The 23,077-nt window shown below is 37.5% G+C and overlaps 2 protein-coding genes across 2 annotated transcripts in view; one reads left to right on the forward strand and one right to left on the reverse strand.

Annotated features, from left to right (window-relative positions):
* The first annotated feature begins 371 nt into the window (after window positions 1–371).
* On the forward strand, window positions 372–17,329 carry hnrnph1l (heterogeneous nuclear ribonucleoprotein H1, like). The gene is made up of 12 exons (XM_043703646.1): window positions 372–527; window positions 2,593–2,725; window positions 5,307–5,462; window positions 8,400–8,543; window positions 10,850–10,988; window positions 13,626–13,798; window positions 14,182–14,262; window positions 14,343–14,455; window positions 15,015–15,150; window positions 15,226–15,306; window positions 16,193–16,297; window positions 16,407–17,329. Exons 2-12 carry the CDS (start codon window positions 2,635–2,637, stop codon window positions 16,514–16,516), a joined length of 1,329 nt encoding a protein of 442 aa, XP_043559581.1. The 5' UTR covers window positions 372–527; window positions 2,593–2,634; the 3' UTR covers window positions 16,517–17,329.
* The window catches only part of rufy1 (RUN and FYVE domain containing 1), a 134,989-nt gene continuing 123,676 nt past the window's right edge, over window positions 11,765–23,077 (reverse strand). The window contains exon 19 of the mRNA XM_043703644.1: window positions 11,765–11,840. Coding sequence (XP_043559579.1) covers window positions 11,796–11,840 — 45 coding nt within the window. The 3' untranslated portion in view covers window positions 11,765–11,795. The remainder of the gene's footprint in view (window positions 11,841–23,077) is intronic.

The raw sequence follows: 23,077 nt of genomic DNA on the forward strand, positions 1-23,077 counted from the left end.
CTCATAAAGATTTCAGCATTATCCTTTCCATTAATCAAATGTATTCTGAATCTGGTTTCCTTATTTTGCTCCACAACATTGAGAGCTGATGGGGTAGGCATGCCAGATAGCTTTATTTATAATCTATTAAATCATACATTTCCTTGAAATTAATTCCAAGCAGTCTGTATTTTAAAAATACAAAAACATCGTTTCCAGTGTTTGCACCCTCATCCCCACAGTCTGGTAATTAATAAAAGTCTCTGAAATTGAGCTATGATTGACATTGGAGTGGGGGAGGGGAAGGGAAGGAGGCGGCAATGTGGTCTGCGCAGGCGCCATCGGCGTCTTTGCTGCGGACACAGCCCCACGCAGGCGCAGTGGTGGCACGTGACTTAGAACTTCCGGTCCGCTGGGGCGATCTCCACGCTTTGAAAAGAAAAGAAACGGAAGGAGACGCGCTGTTAACGGGCGTTCTGTGGTCGTTAACGTATCAGAGTTAGTGCTTACTTGAGGTTTTTTTCCAAGTCGCTATCGCCTTGTTTTCGGTAAGTGGTCTTGCGCAAGGCTTCATTCTTATTTTTTTGAATCGTGTTCGCTTGAAAAAGGCGAATGCGCGGCTGATTGAGACGTGCGCGCGGCCTCTGCGCCGTCGAGGCCTCGTTTTCCCGGCGGCGCCTCGCTCGACCTTTTTGTTTCTTTTAGTCGACGGCTCTCTCCCATCCGGGTCTAGTCGCGGCTCCTCAGCGCGAGGAGTTTGCTGGAGGTTGCTCTGGAGAGCTTTTGTTTTTGCTCAATTCTGTCAAACGTTGGGATGCCGCTTGGTGCCGATTTGAGGCCTAATGACCTACCCCTCCCCCACCACCTGCCGCCCACATCCTCCTGGGGTTTCCACAAAGCTGGGACTTGCCCGCTTTGTATTTTTATTACACTAAAGAGAGTGAAAAGGGCCAGAAAGAGTGTGCTTCCCGTCGACACTGCGAGTTTTATGTTAATTAGTAATTTTGCAAATGGTTGTGTCTGATTGTATAGTTTTCATATTGAGTGTAGATGGAAACTAATTGGTTCGCGTCTCAGCAGTACCTGAGGCACTAATATGGTAAACGTAATTCCGAAGAAGTGATCAGAAAATGATGACGAAACAGAATCGACGTCGATGTCCTTTTTCTTTGGCCGCTAGTTTGTTATAATGCATTCTGTGGTTAAATTGATTTAGTAGACAACTTTTGGTTGTCTAGTCCCTATGCCAAAGTACTCATGTTACAAAGTTTAAAAGGTCTATCCAATTCACAGCCCTTTTCTTCCCTTTTTTTAATCTATACTTTATTGGACTTGCACCTTGAACTCAATTGTGGATATATGCATGCTGGTTTCAGGTATGCTTATTAGAATAACAGTTTCTCATTCTGGTTGGAAGTATGTTCTAACTAAGTTTGGATCCATCTGACTGGGACTGCTGCTGTTTCAATCACTGGTCTGTACATCTCAGGTTTGGTACAATTCTTCCTTGGTAATTAATTATATACCTCTACTTTGTCAGAAAATGCTTGTATTATATTTGTTCTATGATTGTCTTTTTCCCTTGTTGTTTTCTTACTTTAATCCACTTAAAGTTCAGACCACTGTAGTTTTCCTGATCAGTTGATTCTCAAACCTCGGTTAGTACTTGAGGAAGATTCAAGGTCATTGTGGGTTAATGTAGAATTATTGGTGCAAATTTACTTTTTCTAATTAAATCTAAAGAAAAGGAAAGAATTTTCAACTACCTCCATTATTGTGATGTATCTTTGAATATGTCAGAGAAATTACAGCTGTCTTTTCTTCGCGGAAGAGAAAGTAATGAATTTTGATTACAACCCAATGTTGAATTTGTGCCTTGAGTCCAAATTACAATGTACCAGTCTGTCTCCAAAAAGTCTGCTAGTCAATAACTGTACTGACCTGGACCAGTTCTGCGTACTCAGGGGTACTCTGTTTGAACTACTGTGGATATGTGACCATTGGCACATCTACATGATGATCCAACCAAGTTCTAAAAGCAATTTGATTTTCAGATCTTGGTAAAACTTTAGTTGATTACTGGCTTTCTACATACCTTTCTAGAGTTCATTTGATTATGTCAGTATAATAATACCTCTTTGCACTGGCGGAGAAAAAATGATGTGGCTCAGTGGATATCACTCTTGAACCATGGCATGATGGATTCAAGTCCCACAGGCTAGATTTCGTAATTTGATTGAACAAAATTTAAACTGTAGCTCTACTGTCATATTGTGGAGTACTGCATGGTCAAAGATGCTCTCTTAAAGTATTACTTATCAATCAACCAGCATTGCTTTATATTTAAAAAGCTGGTTATCAGGGGAACTTGAGTTCAGATGGCAATGTTTCCTGCATTGTGAAATAATGATTCTTTCAAATTTTTTCATTGGTTGGGTAGTATTTTGGGGGCATTTGAGGTTGAGAAAGAATCTGTGAATTAGTGTTTATTATGCAAAGCATATCCTGGATAACTTCTGAATGATTCACTGCAAATAAACCATCTTTTAAGTTTGTTCTGTCTGATGTATTGGCTGCTTGAATGTAAAAATATGTTGAAATTGTCTGATTCAGGATTTTTAAAAGGAAAACTTGTTACATCGTTGGAAAGAAGTCATGTCTAGTTCAGAAACTGATGGATTTGTTATCCGGGTCCGTGGATTACCCTGGTCATCTGCTGCTGAGGAAGTTTCACGCTTTTTTTCTGGTATGTAAGGTGAAAAAGTGGACCATATTTTTGTAAGCTTAAAAATGGGCAATGAAAATGTTATTTGTGTAAACATATCAAGAATCAGTTTGCCATATGTATTCCACAAGAATAATGTTGTGAAGTGCATGTTATTAACTTGTATTGCTTTGTTATTTTTGGAGGCGTTTTCAAAGATGGAGCTGAAACTATTAATGTAACTTTGTCTTTCAGTAATGCACTAAATATGGAATCTGGTATGATGCAATTTTCAGTTAGCGATGACCAGTTTACATTCCTCATGATTAAAGTTTCAAGTTCACTGTATTTGAAATAAGTTTTTAAACTTGGTTTTCAAAATCAGTCAAAAGTCCTGACGTGGAGCTTTTAGGCTATTTATTATTAACAGATTTGGGCGGCACGGTGGCACAGTAGTTAGCACTGCTGCCTCACAGCGCCAGAGACCTGGGTTCAATTCCCGCCTCAGGCGACTGACTGTGTGGAGTTTGCATGTTCTCCCCGTGTCAGCGTGGGTTTCCTCCGGGTGCTCCGGTTTCCTCCCACAGTCCAAAGATGTGCAGGTTAGGTGAATTGGCCGTGCTAAATTGCCCGTAGTGTTAGGTAAGGGGTAAATGTAGGGGTATGGGTGGGTTGCGCTTCAGCGGGCGGTGTGGACTTGCTGGGCTGAAGGGCCTGTTTCCACACTGTAAGTAATCTAATCAGATATACGCTTTCTGAAAAGTGAAACTTTAAAATGAGTATGTTAAAATTTAGGTGGCAGTCGCATTCACTTCGAGATCACTTAAAGTTTGGGTTAAGTTTAAATAGTGCTCGAATTGCATTGTCATAGTTCCAAAACTTTGTCAATCCATTATTTTATTTTTTCTCTGAAGAAATATCACTAATAGCATTGCTTTCCCCAACACACTTCTACTGTCATCAATCTCGTTTTATTTCAAAAATTCAAAATGATGCTACCCTGCCCAAAAAGTAATTAAAGTTGAAGCTGGCATAACAAAACTCTTCCTGCTCTTCTCTTCCCCACCTCCACCCCCTTTCTGAAGACATTTTTTCTTAATTATTGCATAGGTGACTTAGCAGCTACAGTGCAGCTCAAGTAGTTAATGTTCAAGTCTTCCTGAGTGTTTTCAGGCGTGCAGTGCTTCATCCTGTCCTCACTGTAATTTTCCCTAGTCTTATCCAACTGAATCATGTTAAAATGGGACATCAAAGTCTAGATTGGCAGAGTGAATGTAAACAAATGAAAGGGCCATTGTTTGGTAAATCCTAACACTTTTAAAGTAAAAACTAGATTTGGTCAAGTAGAAACATCAATGCAGTTGCACTGAATTCAAGCCTGTGGAATAGATGCAGTGGCATGGTTTGAGGATCGGTCAATGAAAGCATGAATAATTGGGGTATGTTGGTAGTTTGTAACTTGCAAGTTGAGGTAGATTACAGTCCATGCTTGTTCAGTTATTTTGTCAGTGACTTGATTGCAACAGAGTTTATTATATTCGTATAGTTCATTGACAAAGTAAAGTTAGATGGAAGGGTGGAGTGGGCAAAAGTGACTGAAATGTAAAGATCAGCAAAATTAGTGGGGGATGATTTTTTAAAAACTAGATTGGTGATTTCTATATGCAGAGGGAACTGTTAATGAAAATGAATTGTTAAATGAAGAGCACAGTTCTGCTCTTCACACTAATAAAGTGTGACTGCTTGTGAGGTTACAGAGCAGATTCCTCAGATTATTACTTGGACTGTAGAATTTTAATGAAAAAGATAGTAGAAGGACCTATCCTCTTTGAGGAACCCATAATCACGCTGTAGATAGTGGGGACTGAGAGGAATCTCTTTTTGGGTTCTGGTATTCTTGAAACGAACATAAGTGAAATCTGCAATATTTAGGTACTAGATGTGCCCTTGGTAGTGTAGTAATCTTGAAGGCTGTGACTAAGAGCTGGAAAATGGGTTACTTTTGGCTTCTAAATTGTAAATATCCATAATTGAGATTAATTATGACTTGGAAAAAATGTAATAATACAGTATAATTGCTGTGATTAGCCAAACTCTGAAAACATCTGATGATTTCTGGTATCTTTGGGGTCCTTGTGTCTCTGTTTAATGTAGAGTGTGCCAAGGTAAGTAGGGTGTAAAAGGAAGACTCTGTAATGTCAGAAATTGATTGGACCTAGCATTTCAGAATGTTCATGTATAAGGAGAGCAGTATCCAGAAGATGAAAATCAAGGTTATTAAGTCACATTTCTAATGATTCAAAATTAACTTCACAGGTTGAGGTAACCTTTTTTTTAAGCAAAATGTCTCTAACATTGGGCAAATTTACTAGCCATTTGGCTACCTTGATGTCTAACCATCTGTCTGTATTAGAAGGCCTGGGTTGAAGTACCGCTTACTCCATAGGTGTATCATGAAATGACTGATTTTTAAAATGACGTGATCTTTGTATCCTATTGAGGTGCCTTGTGGATTTACTTCCAGATATTATTGAGATTCCTGGATTAAGGTTGAGACAAATTCTGAAATCTTTAATGGAATTTAGTATGAGTGATTATAGATATCGTAACTTTTACATTTCAGATTGCAAAATCTTAAATGGGAATTCTGGAATTCATTTTACGTATACCAGAGAAGGCCGCCCAAGTGGGGAAGCATTCATACAACTGGAAACTGAAGATGATGTCAAAATTGCAATGAAAAAAGACAAAGAAAGTATGGGGCATAGATATGTAGAAGGTAAGTTCATGCTTGAGCATCACTAAAAGGCGATCAATTAAACCCTTTCAACTTGCACTCATCAGATCCAGAAGAAGAAACTTAAGACTTCAGTGAAGGGACTCTCTTTTGTTCAGAATGAGAAAAGGGTGCTGATTGAGCCATAATTGGTAACCAGGCTGACATTCTGCAGGTACAAAAACAGAAAGCCCAAGAGAAATTCGTGTCTAGCAGCATCTGTGGAGAGAAAACAAGAGTTCATGTTTCGGTTCAGTGACTCTTACTTACACCATATACTGGGCAGCTGCTTTACAGAAGACCTACACTGTATTTGCAAAAATCATTCTGAGCTTCTGGTTGCCTGCCACTTCGGCACACTACTGCGTTCCCTGGCCAACATCTGTCTTGGGCTTGCTGCAGTTCTCCAGTGAAGCTCAGCATGCACAGTGTCATTTCCACTTGGGGATCCTGCTGCCTTCCAGTGCTCAATATAAAGGCCAAGTAATTTTGGGCCTGAGCACTTTGTGCCCCCCCCCCCCACATGCATATGCACACACCGGACCGCTTCATATAAGGGCTGCTTTCGCCACACGGATTTTCAACTGGTTGATGGCCTCCACCAGCAGCTTTTCTTTCTCCCTTGCTCATGATTAGACCTGAGTTGCTCCAGCTATTTTTGTTTTGTTTTTAGATTTCCAGCATCTACAATTTTTTATTATTGTTTAATATTCTGCAGGTATTTGTTTTAATACCATCATGGTAGATAGTGAAATTTGATTTAATTAAAATCAGGAATTCCTTAATTACCACCACCTACCTCCTTGGCTGATGAGTGCGTGCCAAGGGCACAGACTGTTCTCTGGATGGAGGATTTAAATGTTCATCAACAAGAGTAGCTGATTAGCACTACAGATGGTCACAGATGTACAGCATGGATGCAGACCCTTCAGTCCAACTTGTCCATGCCAACTAGATGTCCTAAACTAATCTCGTCCCATTTGCTAGCATTTGGCCCATAAGCCCCCTCAACCCTTCCTATTCGTATACCCATCCAGATGCCTTTAAATGCTGTAGTTGTGTCAGCCTCCACCACTTCTGGCAGCTCACTTCCATACACTCATCACCCTCTGTGTGGAAAAAGTTGTCTATATGGTCCCTTCTAAATTTTTCACCTCACTGTAAACCTATGCCTTCTAGTTGTGGACTCCCCCAACTTGGGGAAAAGACTCTCATGATTTTATAAACCTCGATAACTAATTGATCAAGCTGCTGAATCAGTAAGGTCCGAGACTATGTATGCAGCAGATCCAAGGAGACGAGTGAAAAACTACTCTAACTCCCCTCACCAGTGTATCTGATGCAAATACATCTGTCAATGAGATTATTGTTTGAAGGCATTGACTACATTCTGGCAATAGCATTGAAGACCTCTAATTCCAGAACTGGACACTCTTATTCCAGTACAGTTACAACAGTAGTGCATAACTGGTAGTATGGAAAATTGCCCATGTGTGTGCTATGCTTGGAAAGTAAGACCAATTCAGCCGGGCAATTACTGCCATATCAGCGTATTCGCAACCATCAACAATGTAATGGAAGGTATTATTGACATCCTTATGCGGCAGTACTTAACAATAACCATCTCAGTTACGCATAGTTTGAGTTCCTCAAGAATTGTTTGGCTGTTGACCTCATTCCAGCCTTGGTCCATTCGTGGACCAAAGCTGAACTCCGAATGAGGTGAGTATTTGACCAAAAATGACATTGAAGAGCTTGAAAATTGCAGTTAGGAGGCACAATGGAATACTCTGGAGTCATATTTGCCACAGAGGTGTAGTTGTGACTATTGGAGGTTAGTCGTCATTGAATTCATTGTATGGCCAGTGGGAATTTTCATTGATTCCACAATGTTCAACATAGTTTGCCATCAGTATTCACTGCCTTTACTATAATATCAGTAGTGCGTACCGTCTATAAGATGCACTGCAGTAACTTAAAAGGCTGTTCTGACAGCAATGTTCAAACCTGCCACTTAGAAAGACAAGGGAGGACCGATGTACCAATGTGTTCCCCTCCAATTACACATCATCTTGACTTGGGATTATATTGCCATTCCTTCAGCACCACTGGGTCAAAATCTCAGGTCTCAATCCTGAAAGACAGTAGTTGTCCTTGCACCTCAGCTTACCACAAGCTTCTTGAGAACAATTTGAGATGAGTAAGTGTTGGGCTAGCTAATGATGCCATGTCTTATGAAAAAATAAAAAATTGTATTCGTGATGAGATGTGCCTTTAAAAGTGATTTTATTTTGTCCTATTTCTCTTGAGAGACATTGTAAATCTAGTGCTGAATGTGTTTGCTCCATGGAAAATAGTAAATAACTTTTGGATTTTTAAAAGAAGTAGACACAAGAATGAGGGATGGAGTCAGGCTCTCAGACCCAAGGGTTTAGTTTTGCTTTGTTATTGAAACTGGGGTTGTGGAATGAAACTGCCAAGTACAGCTTTGCTGCAAAAGCTTGAGTTCTCTTTCTGCTGCTAGATTCATTCTGTCAGTGTTTCTCCTTCTGGACTGGAGAAGATTGCAAGTGAGGGAAATCAGTTTTGCTGAATTTGTTGATGTGATAAAATTGTCAATTTTCTTTTTTTTTGGTTTTGTTTTTTTAATTTAGTGTACGGATGAAGTATTTTGCTTAAAGCCTCATAACTTAATCAATTTAATCGCATCTGGAACAGTGTCTTACCCTTGCCTATTAAATAAGATAAAATTATTGTCCAGACTACCTTGGCATGTTTTGAGGGGGTTTAGTCTGTTTGATAGCATAGTGAACGATGCTGAGTTAACACATGATTAAGCAATGATTATCTACTTGATTTTGGGATTCCTATTTCTCAAACATTTCAGATTTAACTGCTTGCTTTTCTAAAATGATTTCTTAAACTTTTTTTTAAACCTAGTATTTAAATCTAACAACATTGAAATGGACTGGGTTTTGAAGCACACTGGCCCCAATAGTCCTGATTCCTCAAACGATGGCTGTGTTCGTCTTAGGGGGCTGCCGTTTGGCTGTAGCAAGGAGGAAATAGTACAGTTTTTTACAGGTACAAAAAGCAGATTTTTTTAAACTAATTCATTTTAGTAAATTGGCTGTCTTAAGTGGTTTTGTTAAATTAATCACTTTCTATGTCTAATCTACAAATTAGTTTTAAGATTAAATAAGTTGATTTGTATTCACTTCCAGTTGATAAGGTAATCTTTTCTATATTTTACTTATCTGAATTTTATAACATTGTTTAAATGTGATGTAATGTATTAACTATGCAGTCAAGTAATTAATACTCAAATTCCTGCCCCAGTACAATTTTCTGTTTTTTTTTTTGCACTTAATGTAGTAATTTACTCTGGTGATGAGTGAGTGTCTCTCACTGGTTCAGATCAAGATTAGAGTTGTTAAAATTGCTTTCAAAATGTTTTATAGTCACATTATCCAGGAGAATTCACCCTTAAGTCTCTCAAGTTAGTGACCTCTAACTTGTCACTTGCCATCTATTCTGTCACAAAAGTCTGATTTCTGAAATCTGTTCAGAGAAACTGAGAATTAATCTTTTCATAGTCTTTTTATTCTTAATCTTTCCTTCGGTGTTGTCAGAATCCCACCAATTCTTCCTAGCATTTTAGAAACAGCAGCTTTGTTAAAATAAGGCAGGTAATTAATGGATATTTGTTGAAATGCGAAGCTAAACATGTCTGGATTTTAACTTAGTTTTCTAAATTGGCAACAATCAGACGTGCATCAAGACACGTTTAAAACAGATTTCCAGAAGTGCTTTTAAAGTAGCTTCCACACAGTTTATTCATTTATTTTAATAATTCCTTTTGCTCATCTTAATGAAACTAGTCTAATCATTTGCTTTGGTTCTGTAGCTCCATTTGTATTAGAGAAAAACTCCAATATGTCACTGAAGTTTCTGAAGGCTTCTGGATAACCATTTGAATAAAACTGTATGAGTTTAAGTGGATTGATAGTCTGTGCACTGATCTGTGTTCACTTTTTCTTTCCCTAATCATTCCCCCTCACCCCCTTCCAAAATTGTGTGTGGGTGTCCACTCACTCCATCTCTTCTCCCTTCATGTCAAGGACTTTTTTTTAAAAAAAAACAAGAAAATCCTACAGTTGGTTTATTCTTGGTCTGATCTAGTGTTTGTAGGTTTATATAGTATACTTAAATCTATGAAGGTATCAATTTTTTATATTTAATTGCTAAGTTTGTTTTATTAGAAATTTAATGATATTTAAATGTGGGTAACATGCTGATAATATGTGCCAAAGTGGTACAACAAGCAAGTTTAACATATCAAATACTGATCTGAGCTTCTGGAGGCAACAAGTGAAGGCTGATTGCTTACCAGTAAGTGGGTGAAGAAATTAATGGGGGAGCACTGACTCAGCTTCTGAAGGCTGTAAGCAGGAGCTTCATTGACCATCTCACCAGGGGAAGATGGTGTGCTTGGCTGCCATGTGTTAGGCTAGTAAGAAACTTGCCAAGCCTTTTTTTTTTTTGAAACTAAATGTTTTATTTCTGGGCGAGGTGAAGGGTAGAAAGCCACTGTTGACAGCTCTTTGAGACATTCCTACATGTGCAAGGCAAAATGTAGCCTGATAATTTTTCCCATTGGTTGTTCAGGTAATTGTATCATATCATGCAACTTGGAACACTGCAGCCCACAAAAGCTGTTCATTCAAAGCATGGTGTCATAAGCCAAGAGCTGCTGAGCCGATTGAATGTGGTCTCAGTACTGCAGAGTGAATTTCCACTCCTGGCATTGCATGTGTGAACGTCAGATGAGAACAGGTTGTACTTGGCTGTGATGGCCCCACAGTCCAAAAGTGCACACCGATTTGCACATGGCAAAAAGACCACTTGGGTGAGGCATCTAACACTGGTGGAACTGATGAGTTCCTGAAATTGAGGATGGGGGAATGTGCTTTGATTTTAGTTGCTATATTTTGACCTCTTGAGTCAATCTAATGCAGCTGCTTTCAATTTACTGGGGAGGAAAGAAAACTTGACTGTTTAGTTACATTGTGTGTTATTTTGAATTCCTATTTTTTTCTGACACTAAAATTTGGGAAGTATTTTAATTGTATTTTTAAATAATAATTGCTTTGTTCTAAGATGTTATGTGACACGTGGCTGTGCTGCAACCCAGGGAATTCCCTCTGGTTGTTTAGGTTCTGACATTTTTTACACAGCATGATTGTCACACAACACTTTAGTGCATTTTAATTTTGAGCTGTAACTTGCAGTAGTTTACATTTTTATAAATGCTACGTCATAAGTAATAATTAGGCATGTGCACCCTTTAATGCTATCCCCTACTGGGGTTATTTGTCCTTGGGTTGAAGGGTTGGAAATCGTGCCAAATGGGATAACATTGCCGATGGACTACCAGGGGAGGAGCACGGGGGAGGCCTTCGTGCAGTTTGCCACACAGGAAATAGCTGAAAAGGCTCTAAAGAAACACAAGGAAAGAATAGGGCACAGGTGGGGATGGATGGATGAGTCACTTTTCTTATGGTATATGATTGATTTGTTATCTAGTACAACTGTTTTGGTATGGCGAATGTTTCACCTGGATGCATTGTTGTTTAGGTTTTAAGTACTTTTATCACAATTCGCACCTTTTGATACCATAAGAAAATGTGATTAAGCACAATTTAAAAGCTCTTTAAACACATTGTTACACTAATTTTTGTTGTAATTGTCACATGTTGAGTATTTGTGAAATGAAACTGAAATACTGGTAATCTGAACCTGAAAAGCTACTTGCCATCATAGCTGATACTTTTGCTGTGTCATACAATTAATATACAACCTATTGGATGTTTTGAATGTCGAGATAATTATCTGCTTTTCCACATTTGAAATTATTAATGGCTCATGGCTTAATATGTAATTAAGCTTAATGACCAGTTTGTTGCTAATAAAATAACTAAGGCAAATAGCTTTTCAACATAGTTGTTATTTAAGTTTACTGTTCAAAGAAGCATGTCCAACTTTGGTTCTGTCATTGGACAGTTGAGTATCCAAGTATTCTTCGCAGTGTTTTTTGCAGAAATTGCCTTTCATTCCTGAGACCTCTTTTATAATTTTAATAAGTTGGGATGAAGGTCTCCCTTTCTGGCTATGAAAGGAATTATTTTCCTGTTTGCATTAAATTTCCTTAAATTAACCACTGCTTTGAGGATAATATACTTGCTGTTTGCTTACCTGAATATTAACTAAGAATTATTAGTAATGATGATGGAAAAGATTTGTCAATGTGTAGTTCGGGGGTGTTGTGGTTTTATTTCAGGCAGAGTGCCACAGTGATGTGAGCATTATGTTCCTCCTGCCCTGTAACAGACCAAACACAACAAGTAAATGTGAGATTGTAATTATTTTCTCATTTTGGAAGATTGCTGTGTACAGAAACCTAATGTCCCCAAATTGACTCTAGTCTGTTTAGTCTCCAGCATATAAATAGGATCATGGTAGGACAGTTGGTTGTATTGGTGCACATCTTTATTTTCCATTTTTTAGCAGATGGTTTCATTGTACACTGCAGTCTACACTTGTTTGCACGAGTCTTGATTATAGAAGTCTTGGGGAAAGCTATTAACTTGGTGTTCTGCATATTTTGAAAAATGTCCACATGTGACCGTTATGCATTCTTCTGTCTCAACTGATTGGATCCAGTTTTGATGCCACGTTGTAGATCTTTTCTGTTAGCCAAGAGGGAAAAGGATTTCAGCTGAAGGATAGTGTCTGAGTCTATTCGGATCTCTTAGCAATTATAAATGCACCAAAAAGTTGACTTTAAAGTTAATGTGCTGGAAATAGATTTTGTATTTCATATATCGATGTTTTTTTTATTAAAAGTTCAAATTGAATCTAAAATAGTATCATTGGTAGGCTTAGTTGGGATTTTTTTTTGCTTAGCACACCGTTTGGAAGATGTGATTAGGAAGAAAAATCACATTGCCCAGCATGGTAAATATTCTACTGGAGCAGTTTGAAGGCTTTCAGAACTTCTGTAAGAATTATTTGCAGCAAGTCCCTCTAAGATGCAGCACATCTTGAGTCTCAGCAGTTAGTTCTTTAGCAGTGTAAAGCTGTGCTGTTTAGAGGTTAGGTTGAAATGAGATGCGCAGCATTGTTTGGATGTGTAACACTGCTGGTTAGCAAATGGGTTTTGCCATGTCCTTTTTGGATAGCTTAAAATTAATGAGGTGCTTTACTAGTCATTTATGCAGCACAGAATTGGCATTATCTTGATTTGACAACTGGAAGACTATTGGGTGTTCCTTTGTTCCAAGATTGTTGCTACTTTAGTTCTCCAATGCCCAGTCAATAAACTGTATCCTATTTGTACATGGAGTTTGAACAAACGATCACTAATGTCATTTCCTGAAGATGAAATGTCTTTATTCTTTGAAATAAATTATCTCCACATAAAAAGCCTCTGTGCCATTGCTTTGATTACCATGTTTGACTACTTGTAAAAGAACAAAAATTGAAATTTGACTGAGGGTTTATACCTTATCAAAGTAAAGTTGAGAGTCTCTAAAAGGACAGTGTCATGATTTTTCAACTCCTCTCTTGATCCTGTGTTGCATTTTTATGTGGACATTGGAAGTCATTCAAAGAGCAAAGAATATTTTCTTCATAAAAGTTAATTATTAGTTTAAGCCCTTCTAAATGGCAGCTTAGGTTAGAATTGCTATGTCGTTTGTTCTGTTTGTTTAAAAACTATTTTAAGTTGCATTTTAAGAATGCTTCATGTTTACCCAATTGCCAAAGTATGGACTCCAGTTGCATGATTAAAATTTTGGTTAAAGTAAGAGTTTCTATGGTTTTGTTCCAGTATTTGAACTTGCAACTTGGGGATTTTTAAGTGTGGAATACCCTTTGTAAATTACTTTGTAATTTTACATAGTATTGATGATTCAGTTGTAATGGGGCTATTCTTAAAATGTCAGTTAGTAGATGAAGGGTTTGGTCCTTGGCTCAAATTTTCTTGTGTGGGCAATACATGGTTAGGATACTTCAAATTAGTGTATAATTAGCAATGTTGTTCTTGTAACTAGTTTGCATACGAGCAAAGACTGAAATGTTTAAATACAATGTATAATCCTTTAGGTACATTGAAATTTTCAAGAGCAGCCGGGCTGAAGTGCGCACCCACTATGATCCTCCCCGGAAGTTGATGTCTGCTTTAAGACCAGGTCCTTACGACAGACCGATGACTGGGAGAACTTATGGTATTCCTAGAGGATCTTATGAGAAGATGAGACGTGGAGTGTATGGTGGCGGTGAGTCAACTCATGAATATTGATCATGTTTGAGTATTTTAATGTTCAGGCAGTTTTAAAAGGGATCAGGAACTACTTTCCAGGATAACATTGAAAACTGAATTGATTTGAACGATTAAGCAGGGAATTCTGACGCTTTTATGTATGTCTTATTGATAATGAAATAGCTAAAGTGCCTTTAGTTTTGTTACTTAATTGTTTTGTGTTCACTAATAGACACTTGATGAACTTGATTATTTAAAACTCTGCTTCGAAATGCTATAATGTAAATTTCTCAGTTTTAGTAACTGTTTCAATCCACATCGGGTCCATTTGCAGTTGCTGTATTAGCAGGCTCTGCATCAATTCAGGATTTTTAACGTAAGCACTCAATTTCTGTTCAGGTTATGCAAGTTATGATGATTACAATGGATATAGTGATGCATATGGCTATGGGACAGATCATGGATATGGACGAGATCGGGGTGAGTTTTTCTAAGCTACATTTTGTAGAGAATGTGTGAAAATATGTTCTATTATTCCATAACACTACTTTTATTAACAGGAATAACTGCGCAAGCATATGCAAACAGTGATTCTACCTTCCAGAGTACAACAGGGCATTGTGTACATATGAGGGGCCTGCCATTTAGAGCGACAGAGAATGATATATATAATGTAAGTACTTCAAAATTTTCATTTGTTTATGTGGCTTAGGTGTTGGTAAAGTATGAAAGCAAAGCTCCCAGCTAAGTATGTATTCCATTTTTTTTAAACCTGGGAGCTCCTTAACAGAATACACTCATAACCTAGTTGCATAGAATAGTTTGTATTGGTTCTACATATAAGACAGCATGCAACTGATATCATCCTAAGGAGTTGTAGCTAAGATTCCGGGTAGGAGAGAAGGAAAAAACACTTCCATGCCTGCCCTGTTATGACACTGGTTTGTGTTTCAACATTTCACGTGAACTGATTTGTTACCCAAAAATTGTGTACTTGAATTTATTAACAGTTGATTCAGAGAATTTATGCATTTCGCTGAGGGTGGAATTAATCCAATTTGTAGACCCAAGGTTTTAAAACTTGGGCAACTTGTTTTTTCTCCCATGTCGAATTTAAATTATGCATCCAGGAAGTCTAGAAAGCATTGTCATAACAGTGGTGCAGCAGATTTTTCTAAGAATCCACTTATGTAAAATTGCTTGAAACTCCTTTTTATTGTTTTCTATTTCAGTTTTTCTCACCCCTCAACCCAGTCCGTGTCCACATAGAGATTGGATCTGATGGTAGAGTGACAGGAGAAGCTGATGTAGAGTTTGCTACTCATGAGGATGCTGTGGCGGCTATGTCAAAAGACAAAGCTCACATGCGTAAGTTGATGAAAGCTTTATATTAAATTGAAATGTTACTATAACCTTCTCTGAAATTTTTTTTTTGCTTTTTAGAACATAGATATGTGGAACTTTTCCTGAACTCTACCTCTGGAGGCACTGCTAGTGCCTATGCAACTCAGATGTCAGCAATAGGTAAGTGAATATCAAATTCATTTGCAGCTCAACATTTTTCTTGGTAATTCTTTAATGTCTCGGGCCAGTGTGTATGAATGTTGGTTCACAAGATCAGCATGTATCTTAATATTTTTGGAAGTTGGAGTGTCTTGCAAATAAACCTGTAAAGAAATCTTATTTTAAAGGTTTGAGTTCAAATAACACCAGTAATTTTTGAATACTGTGTAAGGAACAGAATGTTACTATCAGTTTTTTTTTTTATTTGTAGCTTGTGGTATTCTGGATGTAAGTTTGCTAGCTGAGCTGGAAGGTTCGTTTTTAAAATAAGCCTTCCATCTCAGCAAGCAAACTTAAATCCAGAACCTCAACCTGAGCTACAAATCTTCTCAACTTGTGACATTCAGGTTATTTGCAGCATCTGTTAGAAGCACTGAATGCATGCAAAGAATATATATTCAGAATAGTATAATTTTGTGCTTGAATGGACTTCTAGCACTTCTGATATTTTGAGCACAGTATTCTATTACTATGATTTTCTCAGCAGAATTTGCCTTTTTTTACTTGCGCCTAACAGTTTGGTTAATTTTAATACATGGAAATTGATTATCAATCATTCTGAATAATAAAAAGCAGAATATGGCTGCAGCTACCATTTTGATAGAATTTTAAAATCTGTTATTCATTAATGCAAAATTAGTTTTTGCAATCAATTATAGGCACTGCATGTTAAAAGAACATCTATCCTGAGCTCTAAAATAAAACTAGGTTACATTCATAGAAGTTGTTAGTGAACTTGTAACCTTGCTTCACTGAGAGCAGTAAGTGGAGCATGAGTCACACCTGTGGTGACATTGGAGATAGTATTCTTTCAAGACATGTTACGCGAGTGTCTGTCTGTTTTTAGGAAGCCAATCAAGCTATGCAAGTCCAAGCTATGGTAGTCCTAACAGTCAACAACTAAGCACTGCATATGGAGTTTATGGAAGTCAAGCAAGCTTGAGTGCATATGGTAAGTGACCAGTTACATTACTGAACTTTTATACACAGGAATCTTGTGTCCTCACAGTAGTTTTTCCAAGTTTCAAAAAAAAACAATTTTTCATGAAACTGTTTTCCAGGCAGCCAAGCCGGGATGAATGGAAGTTACTATGGAACTGGAAGTAGAGGATCCATGGGGCTGAATGGCATGGGTGCAATGTCAAACATGAGTGGAGGATGGGGAATGTAACTTTTTTCACTATTTAACAGATACCAATTACCAGCTTAAACTTGGTTATGCTTATGAAATGTGAATTCAGTATACGCATTCCTTTCATTATGACTAGAATTCAGCATAAGCCTTTTCCTAGGTTGAGGAAAATTCTAGGGTGGCACCAGTGTGTTCATCACATGATTTTAGTTTGAGACCCAAGTTTCATTATGTAAGGTATTTTGGCACTAGTTGAACTTTTCATGCCTCTGACTTGTTGCGCATGTGCAGTGTACTGCTTCTGCAGGCTTGATTTGAATGCAAGAGCATTGTCAAGCGCACAAAGAAGGTTGGTGCAAGCAACATCAAGACACAATCTGGATGGCTTAACTGTAATAAATCTTGTACCCATTTAAATTCCCAGAATGTTTGAGATTGAAACCCTAAATTGTTAACTAATTGGCAGTGTCTTCTGGTTTATTGTATAAAAATGTAAAGTGTGGTAGTGCATTCATATTCAACAAAATTCTTTGAAACTTAAAATGAAAAACTATAAACACTGGTGAGTGTAAACTGAACAATTATGTGCTTATATTTGTTGCTTGACTTCTTTTTTTTATATTTGTCTAAAACAAGTCTCTGGTTTAATTTTTTTAGGAAGTGAAAATGATGAGAAGCATCTTTGGATGCTCTATGGCAAATAAAAATTTTAATGTAGAATTTTTCTTTAGACCGTTATTGTAGGGTTTAATCTTGGTCTTCAATATCAGAGACCTGACAAGTCACTTTTGTTCATATTTGTAAGGTGCGAAGTGAAAATAAACTCACTCAATAAAGCTTTGCCATTTTTAATTGTTGTGATATTTTTTAAAGTTGTGAATTTGTCCTTCATTATAGTATATCTTGTTGAATTTTTGATGTTTAAAAACTTAAAGCTTAGTCTTCTGAATGGATATAACTATTGTTTTCACGTCTTTTGTCAGAACCCTTGTTAAATAATTAAAAAGTTATTAGGGCTCGTTGCTCCTGTTTTTGTTAAGTCAATAGTGTATCTTGTTATGCATTTAATGGCATTCAGTGCATTTGATTAAATTCATAGAGCACTCTGGGTTTTTTTTTCTTTCCTGATTTGTCAATCTCTGAATTTTATTTATTTCAATACATACCAAGGGCAATTTCCTTGCCAAGTTTTTTTAAATCCATGTCTCTCCATGTACAGACATCTTGCTTGCTTTATCTGCCTGCTGTCTGTTGCCTTACCCAGTTTCCAAATTGTTACACTTCTAGCTTATCTGAAGTTCTGGCTGAAGTTGTTTTCAAAAGCTGGAAATCAGTCAGTTGCCAGATTAGCATTGGTTACAACTTCATAAGCCGTGACCCTTTTTTTTCCCAATTATTTCCTTGTTTTCAGAGCAATGATCAGGATCTTTTCAGGTCAGCATGGAGGCATTTTCATGGGTGAAGCATTTATATCTCATTAACATGCACACTTAGATTGAGCAACTGACTATGGCTATTGTATATGGTCCAACTTAAAGGCCAATAGCAATCTGTATTGTGGGCAAATAAAGAAGACAATATTGACCCTTGCCTTTTCTAACCCTACAATTTTTAAGGAAGGAGGAAAACAGATCAGTTAGCCTGACAGTGTTAGAGGAAATGCTAAAGTGTATAAAATGCTTGATAACAGCAATTACAAAGTATTTAAGTTAGTAAGGGTTTAATGAAAGAAATGTCATGTAATCTACTGTATCTGATCTACTGTAGTTTTTAAAGAATGTAACTAGATAAATGAGAAGAATGGATGTGGTGTATTTAGATTTCAAGTAGGCATTTGATAAGATCCCACTAGGTTCGTGGGCAAAATGAAAGCCGGTGGAATTGTAGGTAACATGTTGTCATGGATTGAGACTTCATTGACTGGGAATAGATGGGTTTTCTCCAAAAATGTAGTAAACAAAACTAGGATAATGGAAGCCAATGCAATACTTTGTTTGTTTATGACTAAACTCAATGGGATTGATTGTGGAGGCTGGGTCACTAATTAAAGAAAAAAGATTTTTAGATACTAAAATGCATCTAGAAGAAAGGGAGAAATGAGAGATATGGTGTTTAGCAACAACAGGCAAAAGAGATTAGTTAAGCTTGGTATGGATGATTTGACTGAAGGGTCTGTTTCTATGCTGTATGACTCAATAATTGACACAGGTTCTGGCTGGATGGTCTACTGTTGGTTCCTACTTCTAAATGTTGTCAAAAGCCTCATGAACTGGCTGTTTGTTTGTAATTAGTTTTGCCATGAGTATATTTAAAAACTCACCATATTTTTGAAAGAATTAAGTGGGAACAAGTGTCCAATAAAATAATCCCTTCCCTTTACCAGCAGCCAGCATAAGCCCAACACTCAGTATAGCTTTGCAATTCCACTAATTTTATTAGTGAAAGCTATGGTAAAACTTAAAACAGACTTGGTGAATTTACAAGAAAACCATCAAAAGTACTAATCAATGTTTTTATGGAAAACTTGATCATGGGCTTGTTGGTATAACATGTATTGGTAAGAACTTCTGTTTGGCCTACCAAGTAGAATTGACATAGTGCTGGCTTAGATTCATGACTTGGTCCTGCAGAACACCAGAAAAGCAATAGATTGTGAAGATTCTGTTTGAATCCTGAGCCTTGTACTTCATGGTTTAGTTAAACTACCTGTGCCCCATTGATGTCTTGCCACTAATTCGTTAGACAAGCAAGCCTGAAGGTTAGCTTGAATCTGCCTGCATATTAGCATAAAAGAATTGCTCATCAGAAACTCCGAGTGTAAAGATTGCATCTTTCGTTTCTTTTAGATAATGGATCAAATTGGAAAGTGGTTTAAATTAAGGACCTTTTAGATGGATTTAGTGGAACTCACCAAGTTGTGTTTATATTCCTTTGTTCAAGCAGTGGGGGAAGAATTTTAAGATTCTAGGGAAGTGGGGCTTTCGGCACAGTAAACTTCACCTCGCAACAGATTTGTTGATTATTCAGATGCAAGAAGTCAGCATGCCAGCATCTTTCTGGCTTCTGGGCAGGTGAATAGCTTCTGGGTTTATACCAGAAAGAAATGCCCACCCTGCAGCAAAGATGAGCTTTATTGGCTCTAACTAGTAACTGAAAAACTTTACAATTAGCGTGACAGCTGCCCAGCATCTTGCACAAAGAATTGAGAATTAACAAGATCCTGGAATGAAAAATCATGGGAAGCAAAGCAGCACCTCGTTGGATACTTTGGATTGCTGTTTAGTGTCCTTCCTGGGTATCTCTCCCTCCAGCAAATCATGCCAATGTTTGTGTTTAAGGGGATTAGTGTTTCAACTGGTAGTTGTTTGTTCAAATCTGCAAAACTAAAATTTGATTTACTTGATATAAATAGTTCTTCGTGAGCAAAAACCTAATCAGTGATTTCTGTTAAGCTGAATCTCTGGTAAATTGGGGGTTTTGAGTAATTTGATTAAATCTTTAACTTTTGTGACTCCTCTGGAAGTAGTGGGCTTCAAGTATTAGTAGACTTTGCAAGTGAGTCATGAAATCAGGTCTCCATTGTCACTGACACCAGACAATAATTTGAATATTTCCAAGATTTGCATGAATCAGTATGAAGTGAGGAATGCAAGAAAGGAAGGTGACCAATGAAAATGGTATCTAATTTCTTTGTAATAAATAGCTTAAGCATACTGTATAGACCCCTGCCCTGTTTAACCATTCAATATGATTGTGGTTTGATCTACTTGAATTCATTATTCCTGTCTGTTCTGTTGTTTTCTTAAAATAACAGGCTAGACTGTACTCGAATGATGGAATATCTATGCTGTAATGAGGTAAAGAATTCCAAAAAAATGCACTGCTTGTGAAGAAATTAGTCCTCATTTCATACTTGAATTAATTTGTTAGTAAAGACTGCCCCTCTGTTCTAGTTCCCCACAGGTAGGGGAACTGACCTGTTTTGTGACTGCTATGTGAAGCCCCTTTGGAATAGGGAAAATTAACTCAGCCACTCAATGAGACTCCAGTGGCTGTACTTCAGTACCATTGGTAACATTGTCTTATCTGGCCAGAGGTCTGCACTTGCTAGCGAGAAATTACTTGAGCTTAACCTAAAGGTCACCAACCCCAAGATGAGGGGAGCAGCTGAGAAGATGGGATCTTCGTGGTAATTTTAGCTGGTGCAGACATTAAACCAGTGCTCATGTCACTTGGTTTGGCAGACCAGCTGTCAGGCACATGATTAACTGAATGCATGTCTGCTTGATTTTCTCCAGACACCAGGCTGCAGCATTTTTGTTTTTGAGTGGGTCACTTTTCATTTTCAAAATGAAATTGGATCGCAGCACTGATTTGTGTGCTAAGTATCTGTCCTTTTCCTGTAGTTAAAAGTTCATTCAGTTTTGATCCTGTCTGTAAGGAAGCTGAAGTCAAGCAACAAAAGTCTTGACCGCTTGTACACTTGATTTTAGGCATCAGAGCTAAAAATCTTTGCAGATCTTTATCTCAAACACTACACATCAGCATGAAGGATTCGTTCATAGTAGTATTTAGTATGTCAAGTAAGGATTTATAACCAGTTGAAGAGCTGTTGCTCAAATCAAGTTTGCAGTCTTAGCAAAAACTTCCATGTCATGAGCAGACTCTTAAGTTCACTTGTTAATACTTGCTGATTGATTCACAGTAGTAATTGACATGAAGGGGCATCAAAATAAATTCTGCAAAAAGCAACAGTATATTTGACAACAGTGAGTTAACCAATCATTTGTGCCTTACATGCTAATGCACCATCACTTGTGGAAATTAGTTCTGACTGCTGTGGTTTTTCTCAAGCATGTACCTTTTTTTTAAAAAAAAAAAATTGTTGTCAATATCCTCTAAGACCAAAGGGTGAGAAGTTCCTTTTTGGTTGTTACATCATTTTCAAAAACATTGTGCAATGTCAACCATCAACATGTTGATGGATTCATTGAACTATGTTGAGAAGCATTCAAAGTCCTTTTGGTTACCACTGTAGTTGCTGAAAGATCTCTTTGGACGAAGGTTCAAGACATCTTGCTAATTGAGAAACACCAAGTGTCATGCTATGGATTTCATTATTTTTTCTTTTGTTTTTAGAGACATTGAAGCTAATGACTCATTAATTTGATTCTTTAATAATTGTAAATGATTTCTTGTGTAATGCTGGAAGATACATTCTTGAAATGATATTTTGGTATATGGCTTGTCAGTTTTTTCTAAACTGCAGCAAAAGGTAAGTTTTCAGAACAATCTTCAACTCCTCAATTCTTTCCAGTGTGCTGATCAAGGGAAAGATTTCCTTCCATTTTAATGTGCATAATTTTGTGGAGTCATTCCAAATTCCTTTTTTTTTACTTCTTACACATTACTAATGTGTAATAAGAGAAATGTTCTTCTCCATTTGTGTACAAACTTCATTTTCCCATTTCACCTGAAGTTGGACGCTTTTCAGTTTGGTTTTTCTCTGTTCCAGATTCATCAGTAATCATAATCACTGGCCAAAGATGAGTTTTTTTTTATCTTAGCTAAAAATAAAGATAGCACTAACTGCTAACCTAGAACTGAGAATGCAGCTTGGGCTAGAGATGTAAACTGTGTATGATAAGCAACCAAGTTTTTCAAATTTGTTGAACTCAAACATAAATTCAGCACTTGTAACCAGTTGTGAATTTTTAAATGTGGATGTGGAAGCTGCTTTTCCCTTCACTTCACTTCATCTTCTGTTTTCCGATGTCAGTACCACCCCTGCTACACTGCAGGTAAACGTCTGGAATGTTGGTAGCAGCTTGCACGTTTGAAGGCATCGGAGTTCACGTGTGATCACTGTTTCTGTTGCTCTGGTATCGCATGAATCTGAATGAACTCATGAATCTGAGTTCATTGCATGCCTATAGCTTTTGGAAGCGGAAGCCATACACCGGTGTAACGATTGATATGCATGTAAAAGGGAAAATAGGCAGTGGGTAAGATTTGAGAACTGAGATTGGTGGATCACATTCTGAATTAGAATGAAGGTATGGTCCAACTAGATCTTGAAATTAACAAGTGTCAGCTGAAGCACATCAGTGCTTTGGAGATAACTGAAGTGCAAAACCATGTCATAGTATCCTACTGAGAACTGTAATCCAGTATATTATAGGAACCTTCAAGCAAATTGTCCTGGCTTCCCATGCTGTCATATGTAGTTATGTCATGTGTTTTGCTTTAGTGCCGTGAGCTTCCAGGAATTCTAGAAAATTAATAGAAAACTGTTGTTAAGAATCTCAACAATTTCACTCAATACTTTTGGTCCCATACTGTTTACATTTGAGAAACCAACTTCCAAATGCTGCTGAAGAAGCTTGGAAAGTTGACTCAAGTTCATCTGAAGTCACAATCATATCAGGAAAGACCTGACGCAAGATTCCATGCTTCAATCATACATTAAGCTTAAGGCAATCTTAAATCAAATTGATGCCAGGCATCAGACACCAATGCCTGGATAATGGGAGTACGGTCAGCATAAGTCAGAATTGAAGAAACTTTTAAGGAACAAGTTTTTAAAGTAGTGAGGACAAA

This window comes from Chiloscyllium plagiosum, chromosome 14 (genome assembly GCF_004010195.1).
Source record: "Chiloscyllium plagiosum isolate BGI_BamShark_2017 chromosome 14, ASM401019v2, whole genome shotgun sequence".
In the NCBI taxonomy this organism is placed as follows: Eukaryota; Metazoa; Chordata; class Chondrichthyes; order Orectolobiformes; family Hemiscylliidae; genus Chiloscyllium; species Chiloscyllium plagiosum.

Excerpts from the sequence above, each read along its gene's own strand:
- hnrnph1l (XM_043703646.1), top strand. The coding sequence starts at position 2,635 with ATGTCTAGTTCAGAAACTGATGGATTTGTTATCCGGGTCCGTGGATTA. Across the intron at positions 8,544-10,849 it reads AATAGTACAGTTTTTTACAG|GGTTGGAAATCGTGCCAAAT; the intron begins GTACAAAAAGCA and ends CTTGGGTTGAAG. Across the intron at positions 14,263-14,342 it reads TGGATATGGACGAGATCGGG|GAATAACTGCGCAAGCATAT; the intron begins GTGAGTTTTTCT and ends TTTTATTAACAG.